This window comes from Nomascus leucogenys, chromosome 8 (genome assembly GCF_006542625.1).
Source record: "Nomascus leucogenys isolate Asia chromosome 8, Asia_NLE_v1, whole genome shotgun sequence".
Lineage (NCBI taxonomy): Eukaryota > Metazoa > Chordata > Mammalia > Primates > Hylobatidae > Nomascus > Nomascus leucogenys.
The window spans coordinates 112825081-112850816 of NC_044388.1; the positions used below are offsets into that span (position 1 = coordinate 112825081).

At 66.3% G+C, this 25736-nt stretch overlaps 2 protein-coding genes across 5 annotated transcripts; both read right to left on the reverse strand.

Annotated features, from left to right (window-relative positions):
• Positions 1-210: 210 nt before the first annotated feature.
• ABCA2 (ATP binding cassette subfamily A member 2) lies at positions 211-21087 on the reverse strand. Of its 4 annotated transcripts, XM_030818245.1 has the most exons (49): positions 20870-21086; positions 16959-17052; positions 16655-16657; positions 15797-15908; positions 15558-15721; positions 15207-15334; positions 14682-14792; positions 14183-14401; positions 13504-13871; positions 13139-13298; positions 11978-12106; positions 11704-11871; positions 11520-11616; positions 10964-11137; positions 10759-10861; positions 10574-10688; positions 10289-10479; positions 9983-10133; positions 9699-9903; positions 9354-9518; positions 9071-9251; positions 8742-8954; positions 8454-8650; positions 8193-8375; positions 7775-7959; positions 7535-7655; positions 7013-7249; positions 6679-6885; positions 6308-6410; positions 5866-6182; positions 5577-5790; positions 5350-5455; positions 5132-5243; positions 4975-5035; positions 4717-4891; positions 4506-4621; positions 4279-4426; positions 4082-4205; positions 3869-4001; positions 3527-3644; positions 3051-3229; positions 2838-2979; positions 2624-2758; positions 2395-2498; positions 2224-2316; positions 1880-1982; positions 1660-1797; positions 1348-1554; positions 211-901 (listed from the first exon to the last, which is right to left on the reverse strand). In XM_030818245.1, the coding sequence occupies exons 1-49, from the start codon at positions 20933-20935 to the stop codon at positions 866-868; spliced, it is 7311 nt and encodes a 2436-aa protein (XP_030674105.1). In that variant the 5' UTR covers positions 20936-21086; the 3' UTR covers positions 211-865. The 4 variants fall into 4 exon arrangements, with proteins under 4 accessions (XP_030674105.1, XP_030674103.1, XP_030674106.1 ...); XM_030818243.1 differs by having other exon boundaries at positions 5577-6182; positions 20870-21087; XM_030818246.1 differs by lacking the exon at positions 16655-16657 and having other exon boundaries at positions 20870-20935.
• A 1880-nt stretch (positions 21088-22967) lies between these two features.
• Positions 22968-25687, reverse strand: FUT7 (fucosyltransferase 7). The gene is made up of 2 exons (XM_003279801.3): positions 24661-25687; positions 22968-24518 (listed from the first exon to the last, which is right to left on the reverse strand). Exons 1-2 carry the CDS (start codon positions 24671-24673, stop codon positions 23503-23505), a joined length of 1029 nt encoding a protein of 342 aa, XP_003279849.1. The 5' UTR covers positions 24674-25687; the 3' UTR covers positions 22968-23502.
• Positions 25688-25736: the final 49 nt, after the last annotated feature.

The window sequence follows — 25736 nt, forward strand, 5'->3', positions numbered from 1 at the left end:
AGGGGAAGGGGGCCGGGAGCAACCCCTGAGGGTGGGATGGGAGGGGACAGTGAACCACGGTGAACCACCCTGCCTCAGTTTCCCTCCTCCAGGCTGACCCGGCCACCCCCCGCCAGCACCTGTGCCTGAGGGGCAGGACCTGCTGGAGTGCTAACCCACCTGATGGGCCCATCCTCCCCACCCCTCCCAACCCACACACGCAGGCCCGCAGGCATTTTGTTTATTTATTTAAAACAAACATCTGTGCGCTATGTACAGGCCCGGCTCCCAGGCAGGTGGGCGGGCAGGGGGCCAAGCTGGGTGGGAGAGCGATGGCAGCTGGGGGTGGGGGGGGTCTGGCCCCTTGCCTGGCCAGCAGGGTCAGCTTCTCCATTCTTGCCACCTGCCAGCTGGCCCAAGCTGATGGCTTCCCGTGAGACAGCCACCTCCCTGCAGGAGATCAGGGCCAGAGGAGCCTCTTCTCAAAGCAAAATAAATATGGGACTGACCCAGCTCCGCCCACAGCCCGCTCTCGGCATCAGCCTTCATTGTAGGAGAAAAAAACTGGTTCCGAGGCCGGGCAGGAGAAAGGCCAGCAGTGCCTGGTCCAGCCGGCGTCGCCTTGGGCGGTGAGCAGAGCCAGGCAGGGGTGAGGGGCCGGGCAGACCCCGAGGCTTTAAGGCAAAGCAGGGCGAGGGTGTGTGCAGCCTGGGCCGGGTCAGCCTTTGGCACAATTAGGGGCGGCAACCGCAATGACCACAGGGCATGGCCGAGTACGGGGGCTGGAGGGCCAGAGCCCCTTGGTCCTGAACCTCCACTCCAGGCCCTGGCAGGCACTGGGGGACTTCTGTCCCCATTGTTGAGTCCCTGGTCCAGCTCTGAGTGGTCAGCAGAGCGTGTCCGTGTTGAAGGACAGCTGGGCCTGTGCAGAGGCGAGGTCAGGCTTATAGGGCATCCTGTGCCACCCCCTGGTGGGGCTGAGGACACTTGTGCTGGCCCGCCCCGGCCCTCCTGCAGGCTGGGCCTGGACGAAGGGTCTCCCCACGAGCTCCCTCTGTGGGCTCTCCTGGGCCTCCATCTGCCAAGTCTGGGGGCCACTGAGTCTACATCGGTCCCCTGTTCCCAGGCCCTGGTCCCCTCTGCCCCACCCTGGCTCTGTCCCCCTCAAAGACTCCAGCAAGTCTGGACCATGCAGTTGGTCTCTCCAGGCCTGTCTGCAAGTCTCCCTTGCCCATTCTGCCCCCTTGACCTCTGGACAGCAAGCATCCTGGGGCCAGTTCTCCCCCCACCCCACCCGGGGCTGGAGCCTCCAGGCAGCCTGGGTCCAGTGGGCAGAGCCCTGGACAGCCGTGAGGGCAGCCTGCTCACCCGCTCCTCCTCGAAGCTGATGAGGCCCTCGTCCTCCGTGTCCAGATCCTCCGGCTCGTCTGCCACAAGTGCCCGGAGCTCCGTGGGGGCAGGCCGGGGCCGGAGCAGGCTGAGCAAGCAGCCGAGAGGCGACTGCAGTGCGGACGGCGGCTCCGTCTCCTGCTGCTCCAGGTTGTCACTCTGCTTCTTGGCGAAGTTCACGAACACCTGGTGGGTGGGGCAGGCGTGTGGGGAGTGGAGGTGTCGGGTGGGGGGAACAGGGCGGGTGGGGGGAGGGGCAGGTGTGGTGCGCAGTGCCCTCGGGGCGCTCACATTGTCCAGTGTGGTCTGGCTGACCGAATAGTCCTCGATGCCCAGCACGCCAGACACCTGCTCCATCTTGCTGAACACCTGGGCCAGCGAGATGTGTTCCGACTTGAGCTGGTACTGCACCTTCGTGTGGTGCCGCTCCTGCAGAGGGGGGAGGTCAGAGGCCTGGCAGCGCCCCCCGCCCAGTCGCGCCCCCTCTGCAACCCTGCCCAGGACGGCACACCTTAAGCATAGCTTCCGGGAAGTTGCGGTTGAAGAACCGCACCACGTCCTTCACGCTCTGGCTGCTCTTGGTCCGCACCGTGATCATGTAGCCATCTCCAAACCTAGTGGGACAGGCCGGTGGCCCGGAGCCCTGCGCCGACCAGCCAGAGCCCCAGCCCCCCGCCTCCCAGCCCCACAGGCACCTCAGGAAGCCCCACAGCCTCCCACAGCCCTCCAGGCCCCTCCCCTGGCCCCACTGCCCCAGTCCCCCCAGCCCCCTGGCCCCACAGCCCTCACAGCCCTGCAGCCACCCCCACTCCTGGCCCCACCCCTGGCCCCATCCCTGGGCCCGTCCCGGCTCACCGGTTCTTCAGGTGCTGGATGCTGCCCAGGCACCGCAGGCGACCGTTCACCATGATGGCCAGCCGCGTGCACAGCGCCTCGCACTCCTCCATGCTGCAGGACACGCACAGGCTGGCACCGGAAGGGGTGCTGCGCGGTGGGGGCACAAAGGGGGAGAGGGGGCGCCCTCACCTGTGTGATGTCAGCACCACCGAACGCCCTGTCTTGATGAGGTCGAGGATGAGGTTCCAGAGGAAGCGCCGGGCCTTGGGGTCCATGCCCGTGGTGGGCTCGTCCTGGAGATGGGCGGCAGGCTCAGCCGCTGCCAGGCCCACACACCCCGGCCTGAACACTGCCCCTGCCTGTGCTCACCAGGAAGTCAAAGGCCAGGCAGCCGCCCCCCACCCCACCCAGAGCTCACCAGGAAGATGAAGGCTGGGTACCCAATGAGGGCGATGGCCGTGGAGAGCTTCCGCTTGTTGCCGCCGCTGTAGGTGCCGGCCGGCTTGTCTGCGTACTTGGTCAGCTCCAGCTTCTCCAGAGCCCACTTTACCACCTGGCCGGGGAACGCAGGTGTCAGCGGAGGCAGGGTCGCCCGGCGTGCTGGCTCCCCACCCTGCCCCACAGATCCTCACCCGGGCCTCGTCCTTCCAGGAGATGCCGCGCAGCCGCGTGTACAGCTGCAGGTGCTCCCGGGCCGTGAGCTCGTCGAACAGCGCGTCGCACTGCGGGCAGTAGCCGAGGCTCTGCTGCACCTGGAGCAGCTCCTTCAGCACGCTGGGGACACGGCGGCGGCCGTCAGTGCGTGAGGACGTGGAGGCCCCACCCACCCAGGGCTCCCGCCGCACCTGTGTCCGTTGACGAAGGCCTCGCCCCCTGTCGTGCTCTCGTCTCCGGTCAGCATCTTGAAAGTGCTGGTCTTGCCCGCACCGTTGACGCCCAGGAGCCCGAAGCACTCTCCAGGACGCACACCCAGGCACAGGCGGTCAACGGCCAGGATGCGGCCAATCTTCCGGGACTTGTAGACCTGGCCAGGAGCCTGCCCGCTCAGCGGGGCATGGGGGCATAGGGGCGTGGGGTGCAGCGACCCCAACTCCATCCTGCCCCCAACCCTGCCCCTCTGGCCCCACCCCACCCCGGCCCTGCCCCACCTCCAGAGCCCAGGGGGCGCCCTGCCCACATGCCCCACGGCCCCACCCCATGCAAGCCCCACCCCCAGAGCTCAGGGTCCTGCCCACCCAGGCTCCACCTGCACTGCTGGGGCCCCACCTCCCTGGCCCTGGCCCACTCCACCCAGGCCCCACCCCACACGCCCAGAGCCCACCTTGGTCAGGTTCTCAATCTTGACCATGTCGTTGTCCGCGTCTCCCCGGAGCACTCGCTGCCGCTCGCTGGCCACGTCCACATCATCCTCCACAGGCTTGGTAGACACGGGCATGCGCCTTGGGGGACAGGGTGGACAGTGTCCGGCAGCTCGCCACCCCCACCGCCCCTCCCTGCCACCGGCCTCGCGTCCTCTGGCTGTGGCATGCAGGAAGGGTGGGCAGGCCCCTCTGCTGTCCCCTGCCCCACCCTGCCCCACCCCGCCCCACCCTGCCCCACCCCTTGATCCCATCCCTGCTCCTGCCCTGCCCCCTGCCCCCATCCTGCCATGCGCCCCGCTCACTGTGGCTGCCGCAGGAAGTTGTACTGGCACATGATGGTCAAGAGGAAGCCCACGACGCCCTCAACCGCCATGGCCACCAGCCCGCGGGTGACAATGTCCCACTCGAACGGGGACTTCATCTTATCAAACTGGCCTGTGGGGAGCCAGCTCAGGGCCTGTGCTCTGGGCCTTGCGGGGCCCCCAACGCCTCCCCTGCCCCGCGGGCCCCCTCACCAATCTTGGCGTAGTACTCGTTGATGTACTCGTTGTAGGCCATCTCCATGAGCCCGTGGCCCAGGTTGTAGTTGGGGAAAATGAGGAAGCAGCTTTTCAGGTAACTGTTGACGACCTTCAGGTCCTGCGGGGTGGCTGGGATCAGGGGCACAGCCTCCGCAGGGCCCGCCGCCCCCACCGCGTGGCCGCCACCCCACCTTGTCATGCTCGAAGAGCTGTAGCAGGAAGGTGGCCACAGTGGCGGTGATGCCGATGAAGAGATTGATGACGATGAGGAACACGTAGGCCGAGCTGGGGACCTCGAACCAGAAGGAGGCCGGGTACATGATGGGCGTGATGGACCACCTGCGGGCAGGTGGCGGGCAGTGGTCACCAGGCAGCCCCGGCCCCACCTGAGGCCGCACCCCACTCCGCTCCCCCTTACCCATAGAGCAGGAAGAGGGAGAGGACGGCAGGGAAGTTGGTGGGCGACGTGTAGGCCGGCAGGTCGAACACAAATAGGATGATGACGCAGCAGGTGGCGGGGACCAGGTAGTTGAGCTGCAGGGGTGGGGGCGGCTGGTGAGAGACCCGGGGCGGGGCAGGGATGGGGGATGAGAAGGGCCGGGGCACCCCCGTGGCCACGCCGGGCGCACCATGTCCCACATGTAGTTCGCCAGCCAGTAGATGACGGGGTTGCAGCCGCTGACAAACTGCAGGTGCTTGGCCTTGGTGGACTTTTCGGCCACGAGGAAGACGACGAAGCTGGCCGGCACGAACGACATGGCCACGATGATGAAGATGGCGATGACAACATCCGTGCCCTGCAGCCTGAGGCAAGGAAGCCCTCAGTCCTCACGGCCGGGGCTGCAGCGCCCACCTGCCCCACCTCATCCCCCGCTGGCCACACTTACAGGTAATCCAGGGAGAGGCTGGCGCTGGTCTTGTTCATGGGGTGGTTGGTGACGGTGATGCCTGCACACGGCGGGGCGGGGGCGGCAGCTTCAGGCCCCTGCGCCATCCGGCCCGGCCCCAGCTCCTCCCTGCCTCGCCCCATCCGCGTCAGCTCACCATAAGCCGCCGGGTTGCCCTTGCTCTTGGGCAGGTTGGCGCGTAGAATGGCGTTGTTGAGGCTGTTGAGGTAGGTGGGCATGCTGTGATAGCCCTTGTTGTTGTAGAAAACCTGCAGAAGAAAGAGGACACGGAAAGGCCCCAGGAGCCCCGTGGGTCCCCGCAGATCTCAGGCGGCGCTACACACCGCGGGGCCCCAGGGCTGCAGCCTCGCTCACCTGGGCAGCCCTGCGCACTGCGATCTTCCGTACCATGGGTGGGGCCCTGGTGCCAAATGAGGCTGGGATGGACTTGAGGACGTTTCCAAAGGTGATGGCCCCATACCTGGGCAGGCAGGTGGGAGGGGCGGTGAGGCTAGGCAGGCAGTGAGGCTAGAGGGGCAGGAGTTGAGACTAGGTGGCCGGTGGCCCGCCACCCTCACCCACAGCCTCCCCACCCAGCTCACCGGTGCAGTCGGAAGCGGTCGGAGGTGAAGAGCAGGTACTCAGAGACGTTGTGGCCGGTGATGTCGGTCAGGATGTCGCCTGTGACCACCCGCATCTGGGGCGGGTGCCCGCCCACACTGCTGGGGCAGGAGAAGCCGGTGCCCTGCGAGGAGCAGGTGCAGCGGACGGGCTCCCGTACCAGGCGCGGCAGGGAGGGTGCCGACGTCCACATTTCTGTGGGCACAGCATGGTGCAGTGAGAAGGACTCCTCGCTGCCCCTGCCCCCCAGCAGGCCCCCTGAACCGCTACCTGGCCCAGCGGTGGGCGGCAGGGAGACGTTCCAGGCCTGCAGGTCCTCATCCGGGGACGCTGGCGAGTCAGATGGGGCGGGCGAGGGTGGGGGCGGCACGAAGTTGGACAGCGGCAGCCCCTGTGTGAAGGACTCCAGACACATGCTGTCAAAGAACCTAGCCGCCAGCAGGCGCGACTCCCCGCTGCTCAGGTTCAACGTGGGCCCCAGCGAGCCGTTGGCGGGAGACTTGAGCACGCAGGTGGCACCCACCCCCGATGGCAGCCGGAACGTGCTCACAAGCTGCTGGGGGCTGGCGTCGGGTGACAGCCGCAGCCTGCGGGCACGACAGTGTGAGGTGGGGCTGCCAGTCTCCGCCCCCTCACCTGCCCTGCCCACGAAGGCTGTCCCCACCCCCTCACCCGCCCCGCCCACCAAGGCTGCCCCCACTGGCAGCCTCACCGGTACTCGCGGCGCTCCTCGTTGGCATAGGGGATGAAATTGCCACGGGGCTGGGTGTAGTTGTGGTACTGGGAAGGTGACAGGACCAGCGGGGGCAGATCACCTGGCAGGGCAAGCAGGGAGGCCTGAGCAGGTTCTGCCTACTGGCCAGCGGCCCCCAAGCCTCGGTCCCCTTCCCCCAACCCCAAAGGATCCATGCCTGGGGTCTGGGCCCCAAGGAGGCAGGACTCCCGGATGAACCCCGGTGCATGCCCAGCCTCAGGTGCGGGGTGAGGCTCAGAGTCAGGAAGCTCAGGAGTGGGCATCATCAGGGCTCCCGGTGGGCGGTGCGGGGACGCAAGCCCAGCACCCCCGTGCAGCCGGTGGCCTACCAATCTCGGGGACGGACAGGGCCACGGTCATGGCCACGCAGACGAAGAAGGCCGGCAGCAGGATCTGGGAGAAGAGTGCCTTGGAGTTGCGGCGGGCGCAGTGGAAGCGTTTGACCAGCAGCCCGTGGAACTGGCGCACCTTCAGCCACCCGCCATCCAGCTTGCTGCTGCCCTGGCCGACCCTCGACAGGGCCTCCACCTCCACCTCTGTGCAGAGAGGTAGGGGCTGAGCAGGGGCTGCGTGCTACCCTCTCCCCACTGGCCGCCCCCGTGCCGCTCCCCCCAACCCTGCTCCCCCTCCCTTGCTGTCCCAGCCTCACCCGGCCACCCCCACCTTGCAGGCTGACATTGTCTGGGTCCTGTGGGTTATCAAAGAGGGGGCGGTAGTCTCCATAAACGTCAGCGTAGCCAGCTCCCTCGTCGCCGCAGGCAGAGCCCACAGATGACACCGACTGCAGTGATGCCTGCGACTGGGTCAGCTCCGAGCACCGGGCCAGATTGCCAGCGTGAGCCTCCCCAGACGCCGGGCCCTCTGCCCCGGGGAGCACGTCCTTCCTGGACTCCTTCACATCTGCCGCAGTGGAAGGGCCGAGGGGACGCTCGTGGCTACTGGCCACTAGGCCTGCCCGGGACCCCCATTCCCGGTCTTGACCCCAATTCCCAGGCTCGTACACCTGTCCGGGACCTCTGGCCACCGTGACCACCCACCCAGGACGGCAGGCTAACCCTGGGGCGTCCCCTGGTTCCCACCCAGTACCAGGGTGGCGCCCCCAGACACCGGGCAGGAGTGACAGCGCAGGCTCGAGCTGGGGCCTGGTGGGTGGGGTGGGCTGAGCGAGCGGCCTGAGCCCCTCACCGGCCTCACTGTTCTCCAGCGACTGATCCTCCTCCGACACCTTGAGGAACACTTCCTCCAGGGTCGTGTCCATCAGCCCGAAGCTGCTGAGGTGCAGCGCATCCAGGCTGCGTTCCAGGTGCTGCAGGGGCGGTGGAGGGGGAGGCTGCGGCAGGGACACCCAGGCAGGAGTGCGTCCACCTCCACCGCCTGCAACTGCCTCCCGACCCTTGCGCCCTGGCCTGCTCTTGGCCCTCACACCTGGAAAAGGCGCTCGAAAGCCCCCTTCTTGGCAGCCTCGCTGGGCAGGATGTAGGAGAGCTCCGTGCTTGTGTCCGAGACCAGCAGGCAGGAGGCCACGTGCTTGCGGATGAACTGGGACACCTGGAGCTCGGAGCAGCTGCTCAGCGGGGCCCGACCTGGGGGGCTGGATGCCAGCCCTGGCTCTGTGGGGGATGTGGGAGCAGGAAGGAATTCACTCAGGGACTGGGAGGAGGGACCCCCAATGGGAACCCAACTGGGTCAAGATTTGGGCATTGGAGAGGGCGGGCCAGGCCCTAGCAGGCATCCTGGGCCCAGTGGGTGATGGTAAGGGCCCAGCCTCTCCATTGTGGATTCTCAGGTGGGGGTCCCGGGGAGGGGGTGGCCCAAGGCCAGCTCAGGCAGCTTCGACACAGACCTTGGGGGCCCCCCGGCTCGGCGGGCCGCTTGACCAGCGTGAGGCGGTACCCGTCACCATAGGTGCCCTTGAGGAAGAGCGGGGAGCCGCAGCACTTGAGCTTGCCGTGGGAGATGATGGCAATGCGGTCCCCAAGCAGGTCAGCCTCATCCATGTGGTGGGTGGACAGAAGGATGGTGCGGCCTAGGACAAGGCCAGACCCAGGGTCAGGGGGCAGGGGAGGCACCGCCCACACCGCTGCCCGTATGGCACCCCACTCACCTGGCTTGTACTTGAGGATGAGGTCCCAGATGGCGCGGCGCGCGTAGGGGTCCACGCCCGCTGTGGGCTCGTCCAGGATGATGGCACGAGAGCCGCCCACGAAGGCGATGGCCACGGACAGCTTGCGCTTCATGCCACCCGACAATGTCTGCACCAGTGAGTGCCGCTTGTTGGAGAGCTCCAGGTCCTCGATCATCCTGGGACAGGGAGGTGGGGCATGGGGCTGGCGCCATGCAGAGCCCCAGGGCCTCCACCCCCCCGCCCCCCGCCCCCGCCCAGCCCGCCCACTTGTCCATCTCTCTGCGGATCTCCTCCTGGGCCATGCTCTTGAGCCGTGAGTAGAACCAGAGGTGCTCCTCCACCGTGAGCCGGTCAAAGAGCACGTTGTGCTGCGGGCACATGCCCAGGTTCTTGCGGATCTCATCCATCTCCGTGCGGATGTCGTGCCCGTAGATGGTGGCGGAACCCGACGTCGGAGGGAACAGGCCGGTCAGGATGGACCTGGGTAGGTGGGTGGGGTCACGACCCCACGCCCTCTGCAGGGGCCCCACCCTGCCCCTGGCTAGGACTCCTGCTCCGGTCAGCAGAGGCCACCGCCCCGCCCCTCCGACACTCACATGGTGGTGGTCTTGCCCGCCCCGTTGTGGCCCAAGAAGGAGACCACCTGGTTCTCGTAGAGATTCAGGCTCAGCTTGTTCAGGGCCAGCTTCTTGTCGTGCTTGTAGACCTTGGTGAGTTTGTCCACGCAGACAACCAGAGGCAGGTGGGTGGGCTCCTCCTCCATGCCACGGGTCTCCTCTGCACCAGGGCTGTGGATCAGCAGGGTGGGGGCGGCGCCAAGGCCACCCAGGACTCCAAACCCAGCGCCCACCCCAGCCACCATTCTGGCACCAGCCTCACCAAAGCGTCGGCTCTCCATGGCACAGGCCTGGTCCTCCTCCATGACACTGAGGCGGGGGGTGCGTGCCCACGGCCAGCTCCACTCCCAGGCTTCTGTCCGCCCACTGCCCAGCCAGTAGGACTTCTGCAGTGGGAAGTACCAGGGCCGGGGCAGCCCGTACATGCCTGGGGGTCGGGGAGGGGAGGGGAGGCTGACCTAGGGCCTGGGGTGACCAGCCACCACGTGGGCCACGTGCCCACCCAGGGAGCCACCCGTGCTGCATCCAGGAGTGGACCCAGAGCACTGGTCCCAACCCTGGCTGGGGACCTCTGCCTCTCCCCTGCCCTCCAAGGGCTGGCCAGTACCTGGGTGCACAGCCTCAATGTACCACGTGAGAATGCCATAGACCACGGCGTCCACCATCAGCATGGTGACGGCCAGGAGCAGGTTGAAGTCGTCCCCCTCCACTGGGGACTGGCTGAAGGTGTGCCACTGGATGCCCACACCGGCCACCTCGTACAGCGCGAAGTACTTGGAGCCCAGGCCAAAGGCCGTCGTGGACATGAGGGACTGAGAAGGCAGTGGTGTCAGCACGTGGGGTGGCCCGGCACCCCAGCTGCCCGCCCGCCCGCCTGCCCGCGACCCTCACCGCGATGCACTTCTCGAAGGCCGTGATCTTATCGTGCGCCACCTCCTCTCGGATCGCCACGTACATGTAGGGCACGTAGCTCAGGAAGTAGATGATGCCGCCGCAGGCCGAGGCCAGCTTGGCCTTGGAGTACAGCACAGACACCAGGAAGCTGGGTGGGCAGGGGCCATGTGCGCCGTCAGCCACCCGCACGCCCGGCCTCCTGGGCGAGCCCGTACCAGGGTCCAGGGGGCTCTGAGAGGATGTGGGGCGAGCTTGCTGGGCCAGTGCCTGCCCCGAGTCCCTCCCAGCATGGCCCGCACTCACCAGAACATGATGGTGGCCACCGCGTAGACGGCCAGGAAGAGCCAGATGATGACCACGTGGCTGTGCATGAGCACTTGGCCGTACTTCAGGATGGCGGTGAGCGCTGTCACGGAGATGGACAGCTGCACAAAGCCGGTGATGAACCAGGCCACCCAGTGCACCGCGTTGTTCAGGCCCATGGTCTTCATCACCTGCGGGTGGGCCAGGGGCTTGGGGCAGGCCCCGGGGAGGACGCCGCCCCTCCCTGCCAGCCCGCGCCTCCAGGGAGAGTCCCGGCCCGCGCACCTCCTTGAGCCGGTGCTCCTTCTCCGCCACGATGTGCTGGATGGTCATGGCCACGGAGTAGACCCAGGAGATCACCATGCACAGCGGCATCATGTGCTCAATGACAAACAGGAAGCTGCGGGAAGGCCGCGCTCAGGCGCCACTCAGCCCCAGCCCCAGCCTAGCCCCGGGCGCCCAGCACTCACTCATCGCGTGTGTAGCAGGGGTAGGGGAACATCTGCACGTAGCTGCCCGGCTCCACCACGTCGTGCCCCACAAAGGTGTCGATGATGGCGCGCTCCATCATGTCTGTGGGTGGGGGCAGCCATCAGGTGCGGGGCAGGCCCTCTTGTCCTCCCACCTGTCCTCCCCCAGGAATCCTCCAGCCGGTCTTCCGGGCCCGCCCCTCACCCTGGATCCAGACGAAGCCATAGAGGAAGTAGAAGCGGCCGCCAGTATTCGGCCCAGGCCGCCAGTAGGCGCGGCGGATCTCGTTGGTTTTCTCGGTGAAGCTGGAGTTCTGGCGGATCTTGTAGTGCACGTGAGGCGGGAGTGAGCCGTCCTTCCGGGTCTGGAAGATCACACCTGGGGCCGGGAGGTTGGGGCGGGGCCAAGATGCAGGGGTGGGGCCAAGGCGTGGTTGGGGGGGAGCAAGGCACGGGGGCGGGGCCAAGGTGTGGGGGCAGGGACAGGAGGGTCCAGGGAAAGGTGGGACAGGGCTGGGGTGGGGGCCCCAGGGGAAAGGTGGGCAGAAGTGAGGAGGTGCAGGGAGGGGGCGTGTTGTGGGCTGGGGCCCTTTGGAAGGGGCAGGGGTGGGGAGGGGAAGTGGCGGGTGAGGGGGCGCGGCCAGGGCGCGGCCAAGGAGTGGGAGGGCCCAGGGGTATGGGTGGGGCTGGGCTGGGGAGGAAGGTCTGTGGGGGGCTGGGGCGGGGCGGGGGGGCTGGGGCGGGGCGGGGGGGCAGCTCACTGGCAAACACAGTGACGTTGTCCTGGTAGGCCTGGTTGAGGGTGTAGTTGACAATGCTCTCCTCGTCGGGGAAGCCCTTGAAGATGTCCACGCTCACCTAGTGGGAGGGGCATCGCTGGAGCCCGCCCTGGGCATGCGTGAGGCAGGGGGTGTCGGGGGTTGGCTCAGAGGTCCCACCTCTCACCTTGGACATGAACTGGATCCAGCCGCAGGCCGCGTTGTCAATGGTATCCAGCTGCTGCAGGAGGGCCATGCCACTGGGCAGCGAGAAGTTGTCCTGTCTCAGGGCCGGCGGCAGCTCATCCAGCGACAGGTTCAGTGCCTCGGGGTGCAGCCGCAGCTCTGCTACATACTAGGGGTAGAGGAGCGGCTCAGGGGGGACCTGCGCCTGCCGAGCTGGGCAGAGAGGGGTTCCCCGCGCCACCCGCAGCCGCCTCCCTCGCGGGCCCCCTTGGAACCTGCTGCAGCCAGTGCAGGTGTTGCTGCAGCCTGCCCTGCTCCAGGAAGCTGCGGATCTCCGCCGAGATGTTGAGCCAGACCTGAGCATAGTGAGTCACGTTGCCCACAAAGGCAAAAGTCTCGTTGGCCTGCAGAGGGTGAGGTAGGGGCATGGAGTTTCTGGACGGACCCCCGCCAACTTGGGGGCTCTCACCCCACTCACCTCCCCAGTGGCTGGCCCATTGCCAACAACCAACCCTCCCCACGTTTTTTTTTTTTTTTTTTCCTGGGACAGGGTCTCGGTCACCCACGCTGGAGTGCAGTGGTGCAGTCCCGGCTCACTGCAGCCTCCACCTCCCAGGCTCAAGGGATCCTCCCGCCTCAGCCCTCCAAGTAGCTGGGATTACAGGTACCCACCACCACACCTGGCTAATTTTTGTATTTTTGGTAGAGACGGGGTTCTGCTATGTTGCTCAGGCTTGTCTCAAACTCCTGAGCTCAAGCGATCCTCCCACCATGGCTTCCCAAAGTGCTGGGATTTCAAGCGTGAGTCCCACGCCCGGGCTCTCCACTCCTTTCTGCGGCGCTCAGGTGAAACCTGCTTTGCCCTCCACTCCCAGGGCAGCATGTCCTCCGGACCCCCAACTGCCCAGCTGTGCCCACCAGCTCCTTTGCTGGACCTCTCTCCATGTGTCCCTTAAGTACCCGATGCTCCACCCTCATCTCTCCCACCCTTATCCTAGGGACCCCCCTCTACACCCAGGATTGGCCTCATCCACAGGCCCTCCCCTCCCAGGCCAATGTCCAGCCCTGGCCTCTGCTTGTTCCAGACAGGACCTCTCACCCAGAACCCAAACTGCCCAGCTGCCCACCCACGAGACACTCTGGAAGGTCTCCGGACACACCCCTCCTCCACCAGCACTGCCCTGGACTGGCCACCCCCAGCCAGGGGACCCTGCCAGGGCAGACTCTCCAGTGCCTTCCCACGGCAGCCCCTGGAGCTCCCGAAAGGAAAAGCAACCTCTGGTCCCCCACCTGCAGAGCCTGTGTCCCATCCGAAGCTACACCCCGTACCCCTCCCGTGTCAATTCTGCCGACCCCCTCTGCCCGGGGGTCCCAGGCCTGCAGAGACCCCCTTCCCACTCTGCCGGTCAAACACCGAGCGTCCCAGACCTGCGCACCTTGAGAATGACGCGGTCGACCTCAGAGCCCGCAGGCGCGTACAGGATTTTGGGGTTGCTGGTCATGAGGTGCACGAGGAGGCCCAGGTTCCGCTGCTCCTTGCTTGTGAAGCCCAGGGAGCTCATGTTGCCCCGCCGCAGCGCCTCGGGTTCAATGGTGCTGGGGCAGGGGGCAGGGGACAGGGGGCAGGGGCAGGCCGTTAGGGGGCGGGGCCATGAGAGTGGGAGGGGCATCGGGATGGGGCGGGACTTCGGGGCACAGGGCAGGGTGCCAAATAAGACCTCCAGAGCCAGGGCCTAGAGTCAGGGCTCAGGCCCTGCCCCTGGCTGTCCTCCTCACCCCCATTCCCCTGCCGCCCACCTACCGGTTGTTGCCACACAAGATGGGCTGCAGGCCGGCCCAGAGCTGCACGAAGGCTGAGCACTGGCCCTGCAGCGTGTCCGGGGAGGCCGGTGCTGCAGCAGAGGGTGTGCCCTCCTCAGCGGTGGCGTTGGGGCCCACGACTGCCCCTGCCCCAGTGCCATTGGCCACCCCACCTGCACCGCTGGCTGGGGGTCCGGGGGTCCGGCCAGTGCAGGCACCCTGGGGCAGTAGCAGGGCCAGGGCCGACAGGACATCCACATCCTGCAGAACCTTCTGGGCATCCAGCAGGTCCCCCAGAAGCGCCTGCAGCCTCCGTGGGGGTGGCGCCTGTGGCGAGGAGTCCGAGCCGTTGGGGGCATCCAGGCCCAGCTGAGGGGAAACAGGCACATGGGCAGTGCGGGGTGAGATGGACTGCAGGTGGGTGATAGGTCAGGAGCGGAGCAGGGAGACACAAGCTGGCGGTGCTGGGAGGGAGTCTGCAGCCTGGGTAACGGGAGCCCAGGACGGGAGCTGGGATGGTGAGCAGGGATGGGGCACCAGCCATGGTGCCATTGGATACCTACCCACAGGCAGCATCCCACGCACAGCCTGGGCCCAGGAGCCCTGAGCTCTCCAAGCGGCCCCAGCCCCTCCCTCAACTCAGGCAGCAAGCGGCGGGCAGTGGGCAGGCAGGGCCTTACCTGCTGGGAGACCTTGGCCATGTCCAGCTGGCTCCGGAGCTCGGCAGACAGCCCAGAGAAGCGCCTGGCACGCACAGCAGCCTGCCCACTGCAGACAGCATCCTGGTAGCCCTGCAGGGCCCCCTTCTGACTCTCAGGCACAGCGAGGATCCGGCCCAGCTCCCCTGAGCCCGGCGTGCAGGTGAGCTGCTCCAGGAGGGCAGGAGCCAGCAGCAGCTCCTGGGGTGGGCACAGAGGTCAGTGGAGCCACGGCAACGACTTTGTCCCCAACCACTAGGGCCTCAGGCCTCACCGTGCCCCACCCACTGGCTGGCTCTGGGGCTGCCTGGGTCCTACGACATGCCTCTACCCCTCATGCCTGCCATAGACCCCTGGGACCCTCCCCCTCTCCCAGGAGGAGCTCCAAGTCACCAAGGGGGCCCTTTCCTCACCCACGGAGCAGAAGCACCCCCAGAGGCAGGCAGCACTCCAGTCCCATCTCACATATGGATGCCCTCACCTCCATCCGGAACAGGGGATTGCTCCCTAGGCGGCTCCAGGGCTCCTGACCCTTGTGGAGGCCAGACTGTGAATCCAGGGCAGACGAGGGACCAAAGAGCAGGTGGTAGACCTGGGAGGTGTGGGAGAATGGCTCAGATGGGGGTGTGGGGGCGTGGCTCAGGTGGTGGGGGCGTGGCTCAGATGGTGGGGGCGTGGCTCAGATGGTGGGGGCGTGGCTCAGATGGTGGGGGCGCGGCTCAGATGGGGTTGGGACGTGGCTCAGATGGGGGTGGGGGCATGGCTCAGATGGGGGCGTGGCTCAGATGGTGGGGGCGTGGCTCAGATGGTGGGGGCGTGGCTCAGATGGGGTGGGGTGTGGCTCAGATGGGGGTGGGGGTGTGGCTCAGATGGCGGTGGGGCAAGGTTCAGACGGTCAGGGGTGTGACTCAGGCAGGGGCTCCGAGTCCTGAGGATGGCTCAGCAACCAGGGGGCATGGCTGGGGCAGAAGGGAGTGGCCAGGGCTGGGAGCTGTCCTTGCCTTACCTCGGGCGGGTCCACACGGGCGGCCAAGAGGGCTTGGGCCGTGCTATTGGGCAGCGACAGGTTTTGTGTCAGGAAACGCCAGAGCTCCTGCGGGTCTCTGGTCACCGAGTCCAGAGAGAAGGAAGACACTGGACAGGCAGGAAGGCGAGGCTCAGAGGCTGCTGCACCTCAGCAAGGTGCCCCCACATGGGCTCGGAGCCGAGCCCAACACCACAGCTCTGCCACTGCAGCCTGCGTGTGGCTGGGAACTCAGTGCAGGTAGAGGGGCCCAGGGTGGATGTGGGCTTCAGCCCAGTGACAGCAGAGCTACGCCCGCAGCCCTGCCCCCCAACTTCCCTGCACAGGGCACACCTGTGGACCTGTCCAGGTGGCTCCCCGAGGTGCCCGGTCCCACACTGAGGGCCTCCAGATGCTGGCGCAGGGCCTCGAGCTCTGAGCCCAGGCTGGGCCGCGCTGGGTCGAACAGGTTGCCTTCCTCCACCACGCGGTCCAGGCGCTCAAGCAGCTGCGTGACCCTGCACCATGGCGGATGTCACTCGCTGGATGGGCTGGGGAGGGGTGGGTGCTCCGAGGGGCGGGTGGGCACTCACGTGGAGTTGGCGTACTGCAGGAAGCCGAACTCGTCCCGCTGGCCGTCCGGGCACAGCGACTGCATGACAGGCAGGATGCCGGCAGACGTCAGGGGCGCCGCTGTGTAGAAGGCTGGCAGACCCACAGGAGAGGGCAGGGTCGGGGGTAAAAGGGGAGAGAGAGACAGAGGAATCCAGAAGGGGAGGGAGACAGAGGCCGAGAGGAGAAATTTAGAGAAAGTCAGGAAGGAGAAGCAGCGTTAGGGAGAAGGCGGCACAGAGCCCTGGCCCCAGCTGGGCTACAGGCCAAGCGTTCTGGGGCGAATGACTCCAACAGGTCAGAGGTCAAAGAGCCACTCACCACCCCTTCTGCCATAACTCCCAGAGCATTCCTTTCCTTTCAGCCAGTGCAGGCCCACATGCCCTGGCACTCTCCCCCCGAAAACGTTTCAGGTGTGGCACTGCCTACAGAGCCCAGGGGAGGACATAGGACCCCCTCTGGGCAGTGACCTCTGACCTCTGGCCAGCTGGTTAGCAGAGTGAGTGCAGGAGCCTGAAGGAGTATGAAGGGAGAGTAGCCAGGCCGCTCTAGCCCCAGCCCAGACTCAGCCCAGAAGCCGAGGCACCCCACCCCTAGAAGATGCTGCCTCAGCTTGACCCAGGCACCAGCTGTGCCTTTAGGTGGCCAGGCCTTTCACTCCCTACCACCGCCCACTTCACTGCCCGCCACCCCCCATCTGCAGCCAGCTGTTCCTGAGGCCGGCAGGGGGCCCGGGAGGGCTGTTAATGCAAGCGGGGAGGGCACTCAAGCCAAGACGGCCCATGGGCCCCCGGCAGCTGCTGCCCAGGCCAGCCAGGAGGAGGTGGCCACTCACTTACAGACTGCATGCCAGCCGAGGACAAGAGACCATGCGGGGAGGGGGGGGATCAAAACAGAACAGAGGAGACCAGTGAGTGCCCACATCACCAGGAACAGGCGTTGGCATCATCATTCGCGGCCACAGGCCAGCCCCGACCTCCACAGCCCAGCCAGGAGGCACGACCCAGGACCACACAGGGGAGCAGGCACCGCACCTCAGGGACTCCGGGAGCAGGACACCCGTGTGCAGATGTGCACACACAGCGCAGGCATGCGAGGTGCCGCGCTCCCCCGGCTGTGCCTGGGGCCTCCTGCCGCGCTCACCTTCCTTCACGGAGATGGTGGGCTTCTTCTGCCGCAGCCCCAGCAGGATGAAGAACAGCACCAGGGGGATGAAGATCTCGAAGGCCAGGACCCACTGGAAAGGATGGGCCCAGTGAGGGATAGGACAGACCTGTGCTCGCCTAGGCCCTCCCCACCCTCCCATAGGGCCGGCCCAGCCCAGCCAGGACCACGTGCTCCCTGGGGCCAGGGAAGGTGGGCACAGGCCCTTCAGAACCACTGAAGGTCTGAGCCCCTGCCAGGGCACTGAGGGTAAGGATTGTCCAGCTCAGCAAATCAGGTTTCCCGTCCCCAGCCCACACCGGGCCTACCTGCCCTCTGAGGAGCCTCAGGGCCTACAGGGACGAATCGGCCAGCTTGTGGTCTACTCTGACCCATATGTATATCCCAGCTCATCTTCTCCCTCCCCACCTCTAGGGCTACCTGGGCAAAACCTTGGGGACCATCTGAGCCACTGGCCCCGCCCACGCTTCCCACACTGCCCTGGGTTCACCTTCCTCACCCTTCCTCCCCACCAATATAGGGGCCTGGGGAGATGAGGAGGCCTGGTTCAGAGAGGCTTGGCCTGCGCCCAGGGCCCTGAGCCTTGGAGAAGACCTGGGAAGGGGTCTGACAGCCCCAGTCCCTGAGGCCAAGGCACTTTTTTTTTTTTTTTTTTTTTTGAGACAGAGTCTCATTCTATCGCCCAGGCTGGAGTGCAGTGGTGCAATCTCAGCTCACTGCAAGCTCCATCTCCCAGGTTCACGCCATTCTCCTGCCTCAGCCTCCTGAGTAGCTGGGACTACAGGCGCCCGCCACCACGCCCGGTTAATTTTTTGTATTTTTAGTAGAGATGGGGTTTCACCGTGTTAGCCAGGATGGTTTCGATCTCCTGACCTCGTGATCCGCCCACCTGGGCGTGAGCCACCACACCTGGCCCAAAGGCACCTCTTTCTGCCCTGTCCCCTCTCCTGACCCGGGGCAGCCAGTCTTGGGCCTCCGAGCTCAGTTTCCCCAGGTCGGCTCCTGCTAACCCAGGCTGGGCACCAAGGTGAGCCCTAGTGGGACTGCGTGGAGTGAGAAAGAAGCGCTCTGCTCACTTCACCTGAAAACCAAAGACTTCACTGGTTCTTGTGTCCCAGCCCCCAGCTCAGGGAGAAGGAGCTTGTGCCAGCTACTCTCCAGAGATCCCTTGGCAGACCAGCCCTCTCTGAGACCCACAGGACAGAGGGGCCCTGCCCTTCCTAGCCCAAGGGCGAGCACCCAGCTCGGAGGCATCCTTCGTCCTCATCCCCATCCCAAAACCCTTCAAAGCCCCCAGTGTGCTGTGTGGCCCGGGCCGAGTCCCCGGTCCCTGGGGTGGGGGCGGCTGCTGTGTTTACTGTGCTTGGACAATAGGGCTCTGTGGCTGGGAACATCATGCTGTGGGTGTCCCATGCCCGCCCCAGCCCGTGCCAGCCTCCACCCGCTCCCTGAGCCAGGATGGAGCCCAGGGCTCGCCAAGGCACTGTGGGCACCAACAGGCACCAGGGCGAGGGTGGCTGCAGGAATGAGGCAATGTCAGAGGCAGGGGTCACAGCGCGGGGCGCCAGCCCTGCCCACACCCGGCCTGCTACGGGCACCGTAACTGCGGCAACAGGCCCGGCTGCCTCCCCGATTGCTATAGCAACGGCCTCGCACGAGCTGCTGGGAGGAGGAGGAGAGTCCTGGCTGGCGGGCGGCGGGCGCCACAGGAGCATCTGGTTACAGGCGGCAGCACAGGTCTAGCACGCCCTGGGTGCCCCACACAGGTGCCTCCAGGTGGCCCAACCTCCGTCCCTCGAGACCAGCCTAGTGCCTTCATATCGCCTGGAGGCCTAGATGCCCTCTCTGGGCATGACCCCTCCCTGTAGCTCCCGCCTACTGTGTCGGGGGGAGAACAGGTGAGACCTGAGAGTGACGCTGCCACCTGCCATCCCAGTGACTTCATGACAGTGACCCTGTCTCTTCACCAAGAGCAGCCTGTAGCCCAAGGGTAGACCCAAGTTCAGCTAACTAAGAGGAGATAGGCCACACTCACAGACAGGGAAACCGAGGCAAAGAGCTTGGAGGAGCCTGCTAGCAGCACAGAGGTCCTTGGCACCCACCCTCCAGACCCTGAGCTCTGCCCAGGGTGCACCCCTGCCCCAGCAGGGCGCATGGCACACAGGGCAAACCTCTGTCATCCAAGCTTGGCCCCAAGAGTCCAGCTCTGATGTCCAAGATCCTTCTCAGGAAAGCGGGGACCGGGCAGGAGTGTGCCCAGTGTCCACCAGCCCCAGCCCCACATCACAAGCCTGGCAAGGACTCAGCCTCCCTGGGGGAAACAGTTCCTCACCTGCTCCAGCCATGGGCTAAGGCCCTCCACTGTGGCCCAGTGGGCCTCTGGGAGCCCTGTAGGGTGGGGACCCAGAAAGGTCCTGAGGGGCCGCCCAAACCAGCAGCTGGGAGCCACTCTCGCAGTCAGGACAGTGCACACCTCCCACCTGCTTGCCAGGTGCCTTCATAGGACACACTCCCTTCCCTGAGCATTGTCCCCACTGGAACAGGGGCCACCATTCCAGCCTCTGCTCCCAAGCCCAGTGGGGACCTTCCTGACAACCACCCCCGGGGGCTAATACTAATGCATGCCACATGCCACATCCCTGTTCCCTTGGCCCTGCTCTGCTGTCCCCAGTGACTCAATGCCAAGGGCTGCAGGCCTGATCCATGGGACCCCACTCAGCCAGCTCCAGGTTCCTGGCCAGGGTGTGTACCTAACCCAGGCTCCCCGCCAAGGCCAGGTGCCCAGGGGAATTCTGCCAGCCATGGTGATGATGGCCACCCCAGCTGACTGCAGCCTGGGTTTCCTGCAGTGCATGTTGAAAGATAAACAGGCAGGGACTGGTGCAGCCCAAGGGGTCCCGCCCGGGCCCTGGCTGGGCAAGAGGATGTCTGCCTTAGGCCCCCACCTGCTCTGGGCCCTGGCCTGGACAATCCCAAGGGCCTTCAGCAACCTAAGCTGGCCCAGGCCTGTGGCCTGGGAGGTGTCCCTTCCCTTCCCAGGCTGGAGCCAAGCTGGCCAGCTGAGGCTATGGCAGGACACCCATATCCCCAAGCCCCTCGCTCCACGCAGGACTTCTGTCCCTGACAGCTGTGTGTCCTGCACCCTCAGGTCCACTGGCTGCCCAGGCAGTGCTGGGGAACCCGGTGGTCACAGCTCCAAACAGTAGACCCAGCCCCCAGAGGAGGTGGGGGGACCAGGAGGCAATAGAGTGGATCAGGCTCAGGGAGAACTGACCCCAAAGGACAAAGGGGTGCAGAGATTCAGGCTGGCCGAGGCTGGCACAAGGACATTCCCAGTGGCGAGAGCATGAGCAAGGGTCATGGATGTGCCAGGAGGGGTGCGGGGGAGGGGAGGTGGAGAGATGCCTGGGACCAACCTCTATGGCAGGCCGCGGCCCAAGGGCAGGGGAGGGGTGGACGGAGGGAAGGGACAGGGTCTCCTCCGGGACCCCAGGGAGGCTGGGCCCAAGGACCATGGAGCCTCGCAGCTGAATGGAGCCCCCCAGGCCTGCCTTCTGTCCTGGGAACCAGGGCCTCCCTCTGGGAGCCAGAGTCCTGAGCGCCGCTTGCCCCCCGCCCACAGCGGCCCCAGAGAGCGCGCAGCAGAGGGCGCGGGTGCCGTGACTCAGCCGAGCACCGCGATGTCAGCGGACGCGGGACCGGGCTGGGCACGACCGAGCCACCTCCCCGGAGGCCGCAGCGCCGGCAGGGGAGGGCAGGGCCCGGCGGGGAGGGGGCTCGGGCCCGCGCCGCCCCCAGCGCCTGCCGGGGTCTGCGCGCGCCCGGAGGTCCGCACGTGCGCGCGGGGAGCGCGGCCTCGGGCTGCGGGCGGGCGCGTGGGGTGGGCTCACCGGGCTCCGGCGCTTGAGCGTCACGTTCTTCCAGAGCAGCAGCTGCAGCTGGTGCAGGAAGCCCATGGCGGGGCCACGCTCCGCCGCCTCAGCGCCGCGGCCCGCTCCTCTGCGCGCCCCGCCGGGCCCCGCCGCCCGCCGCGCCGCTGGGCATCGCCCGCGCGGGGGCGGGGCGCTCGGGCGTCCGGGACCCGATCCGCGCTGGCTCCGCCCCGGCGGCCGCGGCGACAGCGACTCTGCCCGCGCCCCGCCCGCCCCCGCTTAAAGGCGCCGCGCTCCGTCCGCGCCCGCCAGGAGGCGCCCACCGCCCGCGCCGCACTCGGGACCGACCCGGGCCCGAGACCCTGCGCACGCCGCCGCCGGGAAGCCTCCGGGCAGCCCCTTGCCGGGCGTCACGCGACGCGCCCACATCCAATCCGAGACCCCGGCTTAGCCTTCGTAGGCCAGGGGACCCTCGGGCTCTGCGCTTTTCTCCCAGAGGCATCCCGCTGCGCCCACCGCGCTGGCGACTCTGCAGAGGCGCCCCAAGCCTTCACTGTCCCCGGGGCGCGCCGAGCGGACGCTGGCGAGGCGCCAGCTCACCCCCGTAAAGGTCTCCTGTGTGCTTTGTAAACCAGCACTTGGAGTCCAGGTGGCGGCCACCTGGAGGGAAGGCAGGGTGGCCAAATGGGTCCGTCCCGCGGTTCCGAGCAGCCAGCGGAGGGGGGGAAACCCAAGGCCCCAGGAACGCTCGCCGTGGGTGGAGCAGGCAGGGGACCGAGGCTGCCCCTGCTGCACGCGGCTCATTTTTCTCCCCGTATCCGGGCGAGTCTGGTCTCTGCACAGGGAGTTCGGAGTCAGGCGGTTCTGCGGCTGTGGCTTGGCACCTGCTGGGGCGCCCCGGGGAGGTGAGGCAGTTCCTCCGCATGGCCTGTAGAGGGCGACAGAGGGCAGGCTGACCCCATGGGTGGCTCTGACGGCGCCTCCCAACCTCAGTTTCCCCACCTGTGAACGGGGTGGAGTAGGGCTGTGTGGTGTCCAGTGTCTGGGTGCACATAGAAGGCGCATCCTCAAGTGAATGAAAGACCTCCGAGGCCACAGCTCCCCAGTCCTCCCAGCTCCTTTGCAGCAGGAAGGTGACCCTGGGCTAGTGAGTGAGGGATCAGCCTCCCACCCTAGCCCGCAGCCTCAAGACATTTGCTTTTCCCTGCTCAGTCCACAGGGCTAGGTCAGGGCAGGAAGCTACCAGCAGGTCGTTCCCACAAGCCACGGCCATGGGTGAGGGGGGCTTCCTGCCTTCAACCTGCCCACCCCCACCTGGGGTAGGGACAAGCCCTGTGCCCCAGCCCCCGGGGGTTAGCCTGTTGGGGTCTTGGTCAGCACCGCCCGTGGGTTGGCCTCTCTCCTCCTCGCCCCACTCCCCACCGGCCACTACAGGGGCTCCCTGGCTGCGGCCGCATCCCCAGTGCCTCCCCAGCACTGGCCACCAGAGGGAGCTCCAAGGCACAAGTCAGACCCTGTCCCAGACACCCTCCAGCCTGTGGACCTGGGAGATGGGCGCTTTCGGCCTGGCCAGGCCTCTGACGTCCGTTCCCTACTCTTCCCCATCCTTGGCCTGTTTTTGGTTTCGGTTTTGAGACAGGGTCTCATTCTGTTGCCCAGGCTGGAGTGCCGTGGTGTGATCACGGCTCACTGAAGCTACAACCTCCTGGGCTCAAGCGATCCTCTCACCTCAGTATCCCAAGTAGCTGGGACCACAGGCGTGAGCCACCACGCCCTGCTAATTCTCGTATTTTTGGTAGAGATGAGGTTTCACTACACTGCCCAGGCTGGTCTCGAACTCCTGGGCTCATCGCCTTGGCCTTTTGGGGGACACAGAAGGCTATCTGATAAGGGGCCGTTTGGCGGAGGCTGTAGGAACTGGGGGAGCCAGTGGGCAGCCTGGCACGGGGAGGGCTCTCAGGCGGAGGGTGAGCAAAGCCCTGAAGTCAGGAGACAGGACCCCCCGTGGAGAACAAGCAGCCCCATGGCCGTGGGGGCGACATGTCAGGGAGGGCAGACGCAGGCTCTGTGGCCTTGCACGGAGGTGACCCATGAGACACTGGCCTGACCCACGAGGCACTGGTCAGACCTTTATTGTCCACCGCCCTCCCTCCCTGAGCCCAGAACAAGCTGGTTTGCTCCCCGTGGTCTCCTGGGCCCTGCCCCAGCCTACACACAGGGACCTCAGAACTGTGGATGTGGCGGGGACCTGTGCCTGTGTCTCGGGGACCACAGTGCCTCTGCTACAGAGGAAGCTCGGGGTCCCAGGTTTGGCCCCCACAAACTGCAGGCTGGGGTGCCCCCAGCCCCAAGGGCCCTGCCTTTCACCCTCTTCCAGCCAGGCCTTGACCCACCCAAGATTTGTTCAGGGTGGGGAGGGTCCTCGGCAGCCTTTCCCCTCCCGACTGCCGCAGCAGGCACCCGTTACCTCCCTCCCGCTCTCACCTCCTCTGCATGCTCCAGTGCCCACCTGCACCCCCCACCCCTGCTTCCTGACCTCTGTGCCCAGCCTCCCGTTAGCCCGCTGCTTGCGGGTAAGGGCCGGATGCCTGGTGGTTTGATTTCGACACCCAGCCCTTCCACCCACACCCACCTCCCCCGGCCAGCGGAGCTCAGGCCTGAAACCAGCCCTCAAGGTCCTCATAGACTTGGCTGCGGGGCAGGTGCGGGTAGCGGTCACAGATGGCACAGAAACGTTCCCGCCAGTCGGTGAACAGTCGCACGCGGAGCCTGTCACGCCAGGCAAAGAAGCGTCGGTATCGGCTCTCGTTCATGCCAGTGAGGAAAGCCGCCAGCTCTCGGGCTGAGCCAAAGTCATCCACGTGCACAAAGGCATCAGCCGGCGCGAAGGCCTCGTAGGTGGCCCGTGGGGGCCCCAGCACCACTGGCACAGCGCCAGCCACCAGTGCGTTGCGCCAGAATTTCTCCGTAATGTAGTCACGGTGCTGAGAGTTCTCAAAGGACAGGTAGAAGCGGTACTGGGCCACGGTGGGCACCAGGCAGCTGGCGCACAGTGGCCGTCCATTGGCACGGCCAAAGACATCCACCCGCAGATGAGGCGCCAGCTGCCGGTACAGCCTGGCACGCAGCTGCCGCTCCTGGAAATTGCTGACCACCCAGGCAGCCACCCTGCTCTTGGCTGGCAGCGGTGGGGAGGGCCCCCCGTGGGGCTCCAGGCGGCCATAAGGCACAAAGATGTCCGAGTCACGCCGATAGCTCAGCACCCAGTTGAAGATGCCGCGGAGGTGGCTGAGGCCGTGGGTGTGGCTAGGCGACTCCATAGAGGCCCACACCCAGGGCTGCCCTTGCGGCCGCTGGGCCAGGGGCAGGTGGGACCGCCGAGTCTGCAGCTCGCGGTGGTGGAAGACCACGGCGTCGGCACTGGCCAGCAGGCTTCGGTTGGCACTCAGGTGGCAGCGGGCGATGCCATAGCGGGTGCAGGTGTCGCTGGGCAGCTCTGGGGGCTGGTCAGTGAAGGGCCAGTGCCAGACAAGGATGGTGATCACGGGCTGGGGTGCCGGAGTACCCCGAGGGGCTGACCGCAGCAGCCACAGGAGCCAGAGGACAGCGAGCAGAGCCATCCCGGCCAGGACCTCCAAGCCCCGCAGCCTCCGGGTGGGGCCGTGCCCTGCAGCAGCACAAGGGAGGGGAGGCTCTGTCACTTGGGCTCAGGGACACCCACACGCCCCACTGAGCGCCACCCCTGTCCTCCCCTCCCAGGCTGCCTAGCTCTCCCCAGCCCGGGGCTTTCCCCAGGTCCAGACACTCACCAGCATTATTCATCCACAGTCTCCCAGGATCAGTCAGCCAAGAGACCCGAGATTCTCAAATCACAGCAGCCGCCAGAGGTGCCCTGAAATCACAGCTGCGCCCTGGCTCAGCCCCGCCTGGAACTGTGCTCCTTTTATCTCTGCCCAAGGTGAGGGAACTCAGGGGACCTTCCTGCTCCTGCCCCGCCCCTGCCCCCACAACCTTTGGCATCAACCACTGTCCCCACCCCCATCTCAGGGACTTGCTAGTCCTGGGGCTGCTGGGAGGGGTACAGCCACAAGAGGAGTGCCAAGCCAGGGCAATACAACGACCCCCAGCCCAGCCCACTGGTCTCCAGAGAGGCCCAGAGATGTCCATCTGGGCAGGCAGAGGACGGGGAGGCGCGGACAGGCTTGGCCCAGGGCAGAGAAGGCTCAGGTGCGGGCACCCTAAGCGGAGATGCCCCCCCAGCCCCCACCCAGCTACCCGGGCCTGGGCACTGCGGACAGCGAGTACACTTCCCCAGAGGGCCAGGTGGCTCCTCCCACCGCAGCAGCACCCACTTCCCCCAGCGCACCACCAGCTGGGCCCTGGTCTCCCAGGAGAATCTTACACATTGTAGATGTGCTGCGCTCAGCTTTTTGCCGGAGGCTAAGGCTCCCAATTGGGCCGCCCCACCCCACTCTGCCACCTCTGCCATCTAGGAACCCGGATGCCCAGAGACGAGGTCTGTCCTGGGGCCCTTAGCGTCTTCCCACAGGAGCCCAGCGCGTGCCTGTAAGGGCCTGGTCCCGGAATGAACTGTGGATGGAGGCTGCTTTGTCCTTCTCCCCGTCCAGATCCATGCCCATAGACGCCACTGACTATAGGCTGGGCCCAGGGTCCCTTCCTCCAGCCTGCAGCAGAGGGGCTTTCCAGGCTGGAAAGGGAAGGAGTCCTTTTGTCCCTGACGCAAGCGGGTTGGGGGCCGGCACCCGCTCCAGGAAGAGGAAGGGACCCAGCCTGAAGTCCAAACTCCCCGCTCCCTCTAGCCAGGGCCTGGAACCTTGAGGCCAGGTTCCTTCTTTACACCAGCCCATGTTGGGCGCCAGCCAGG

Excerpts from the sequence above, each read along its gene's own strand:
- ABCA2 (XM_030818243.1), bottom strand. The coding sequence starts at position 20,935 with ATGGGCTTCCTGCACCAGCTGCAGCTGCTGCTCTGGAAGAACGTGACG. Across the intron at positions 14,793-15,206 it reads CCCGTGTGGACCCGCCCGAG|GTCTACCACCTGCTCTTTGG; the intron begins GTAAGGCAAGGA and ends CACACCTCCCAG. Across the intron at positions 6,411-6,678 it reads CCTGTCCGTCCCCGAGATTG|GTGATCTGCCCCCGCTGGTC; the intron begins GTAGGCCACCGG and ends TTGCCCTGCCAG.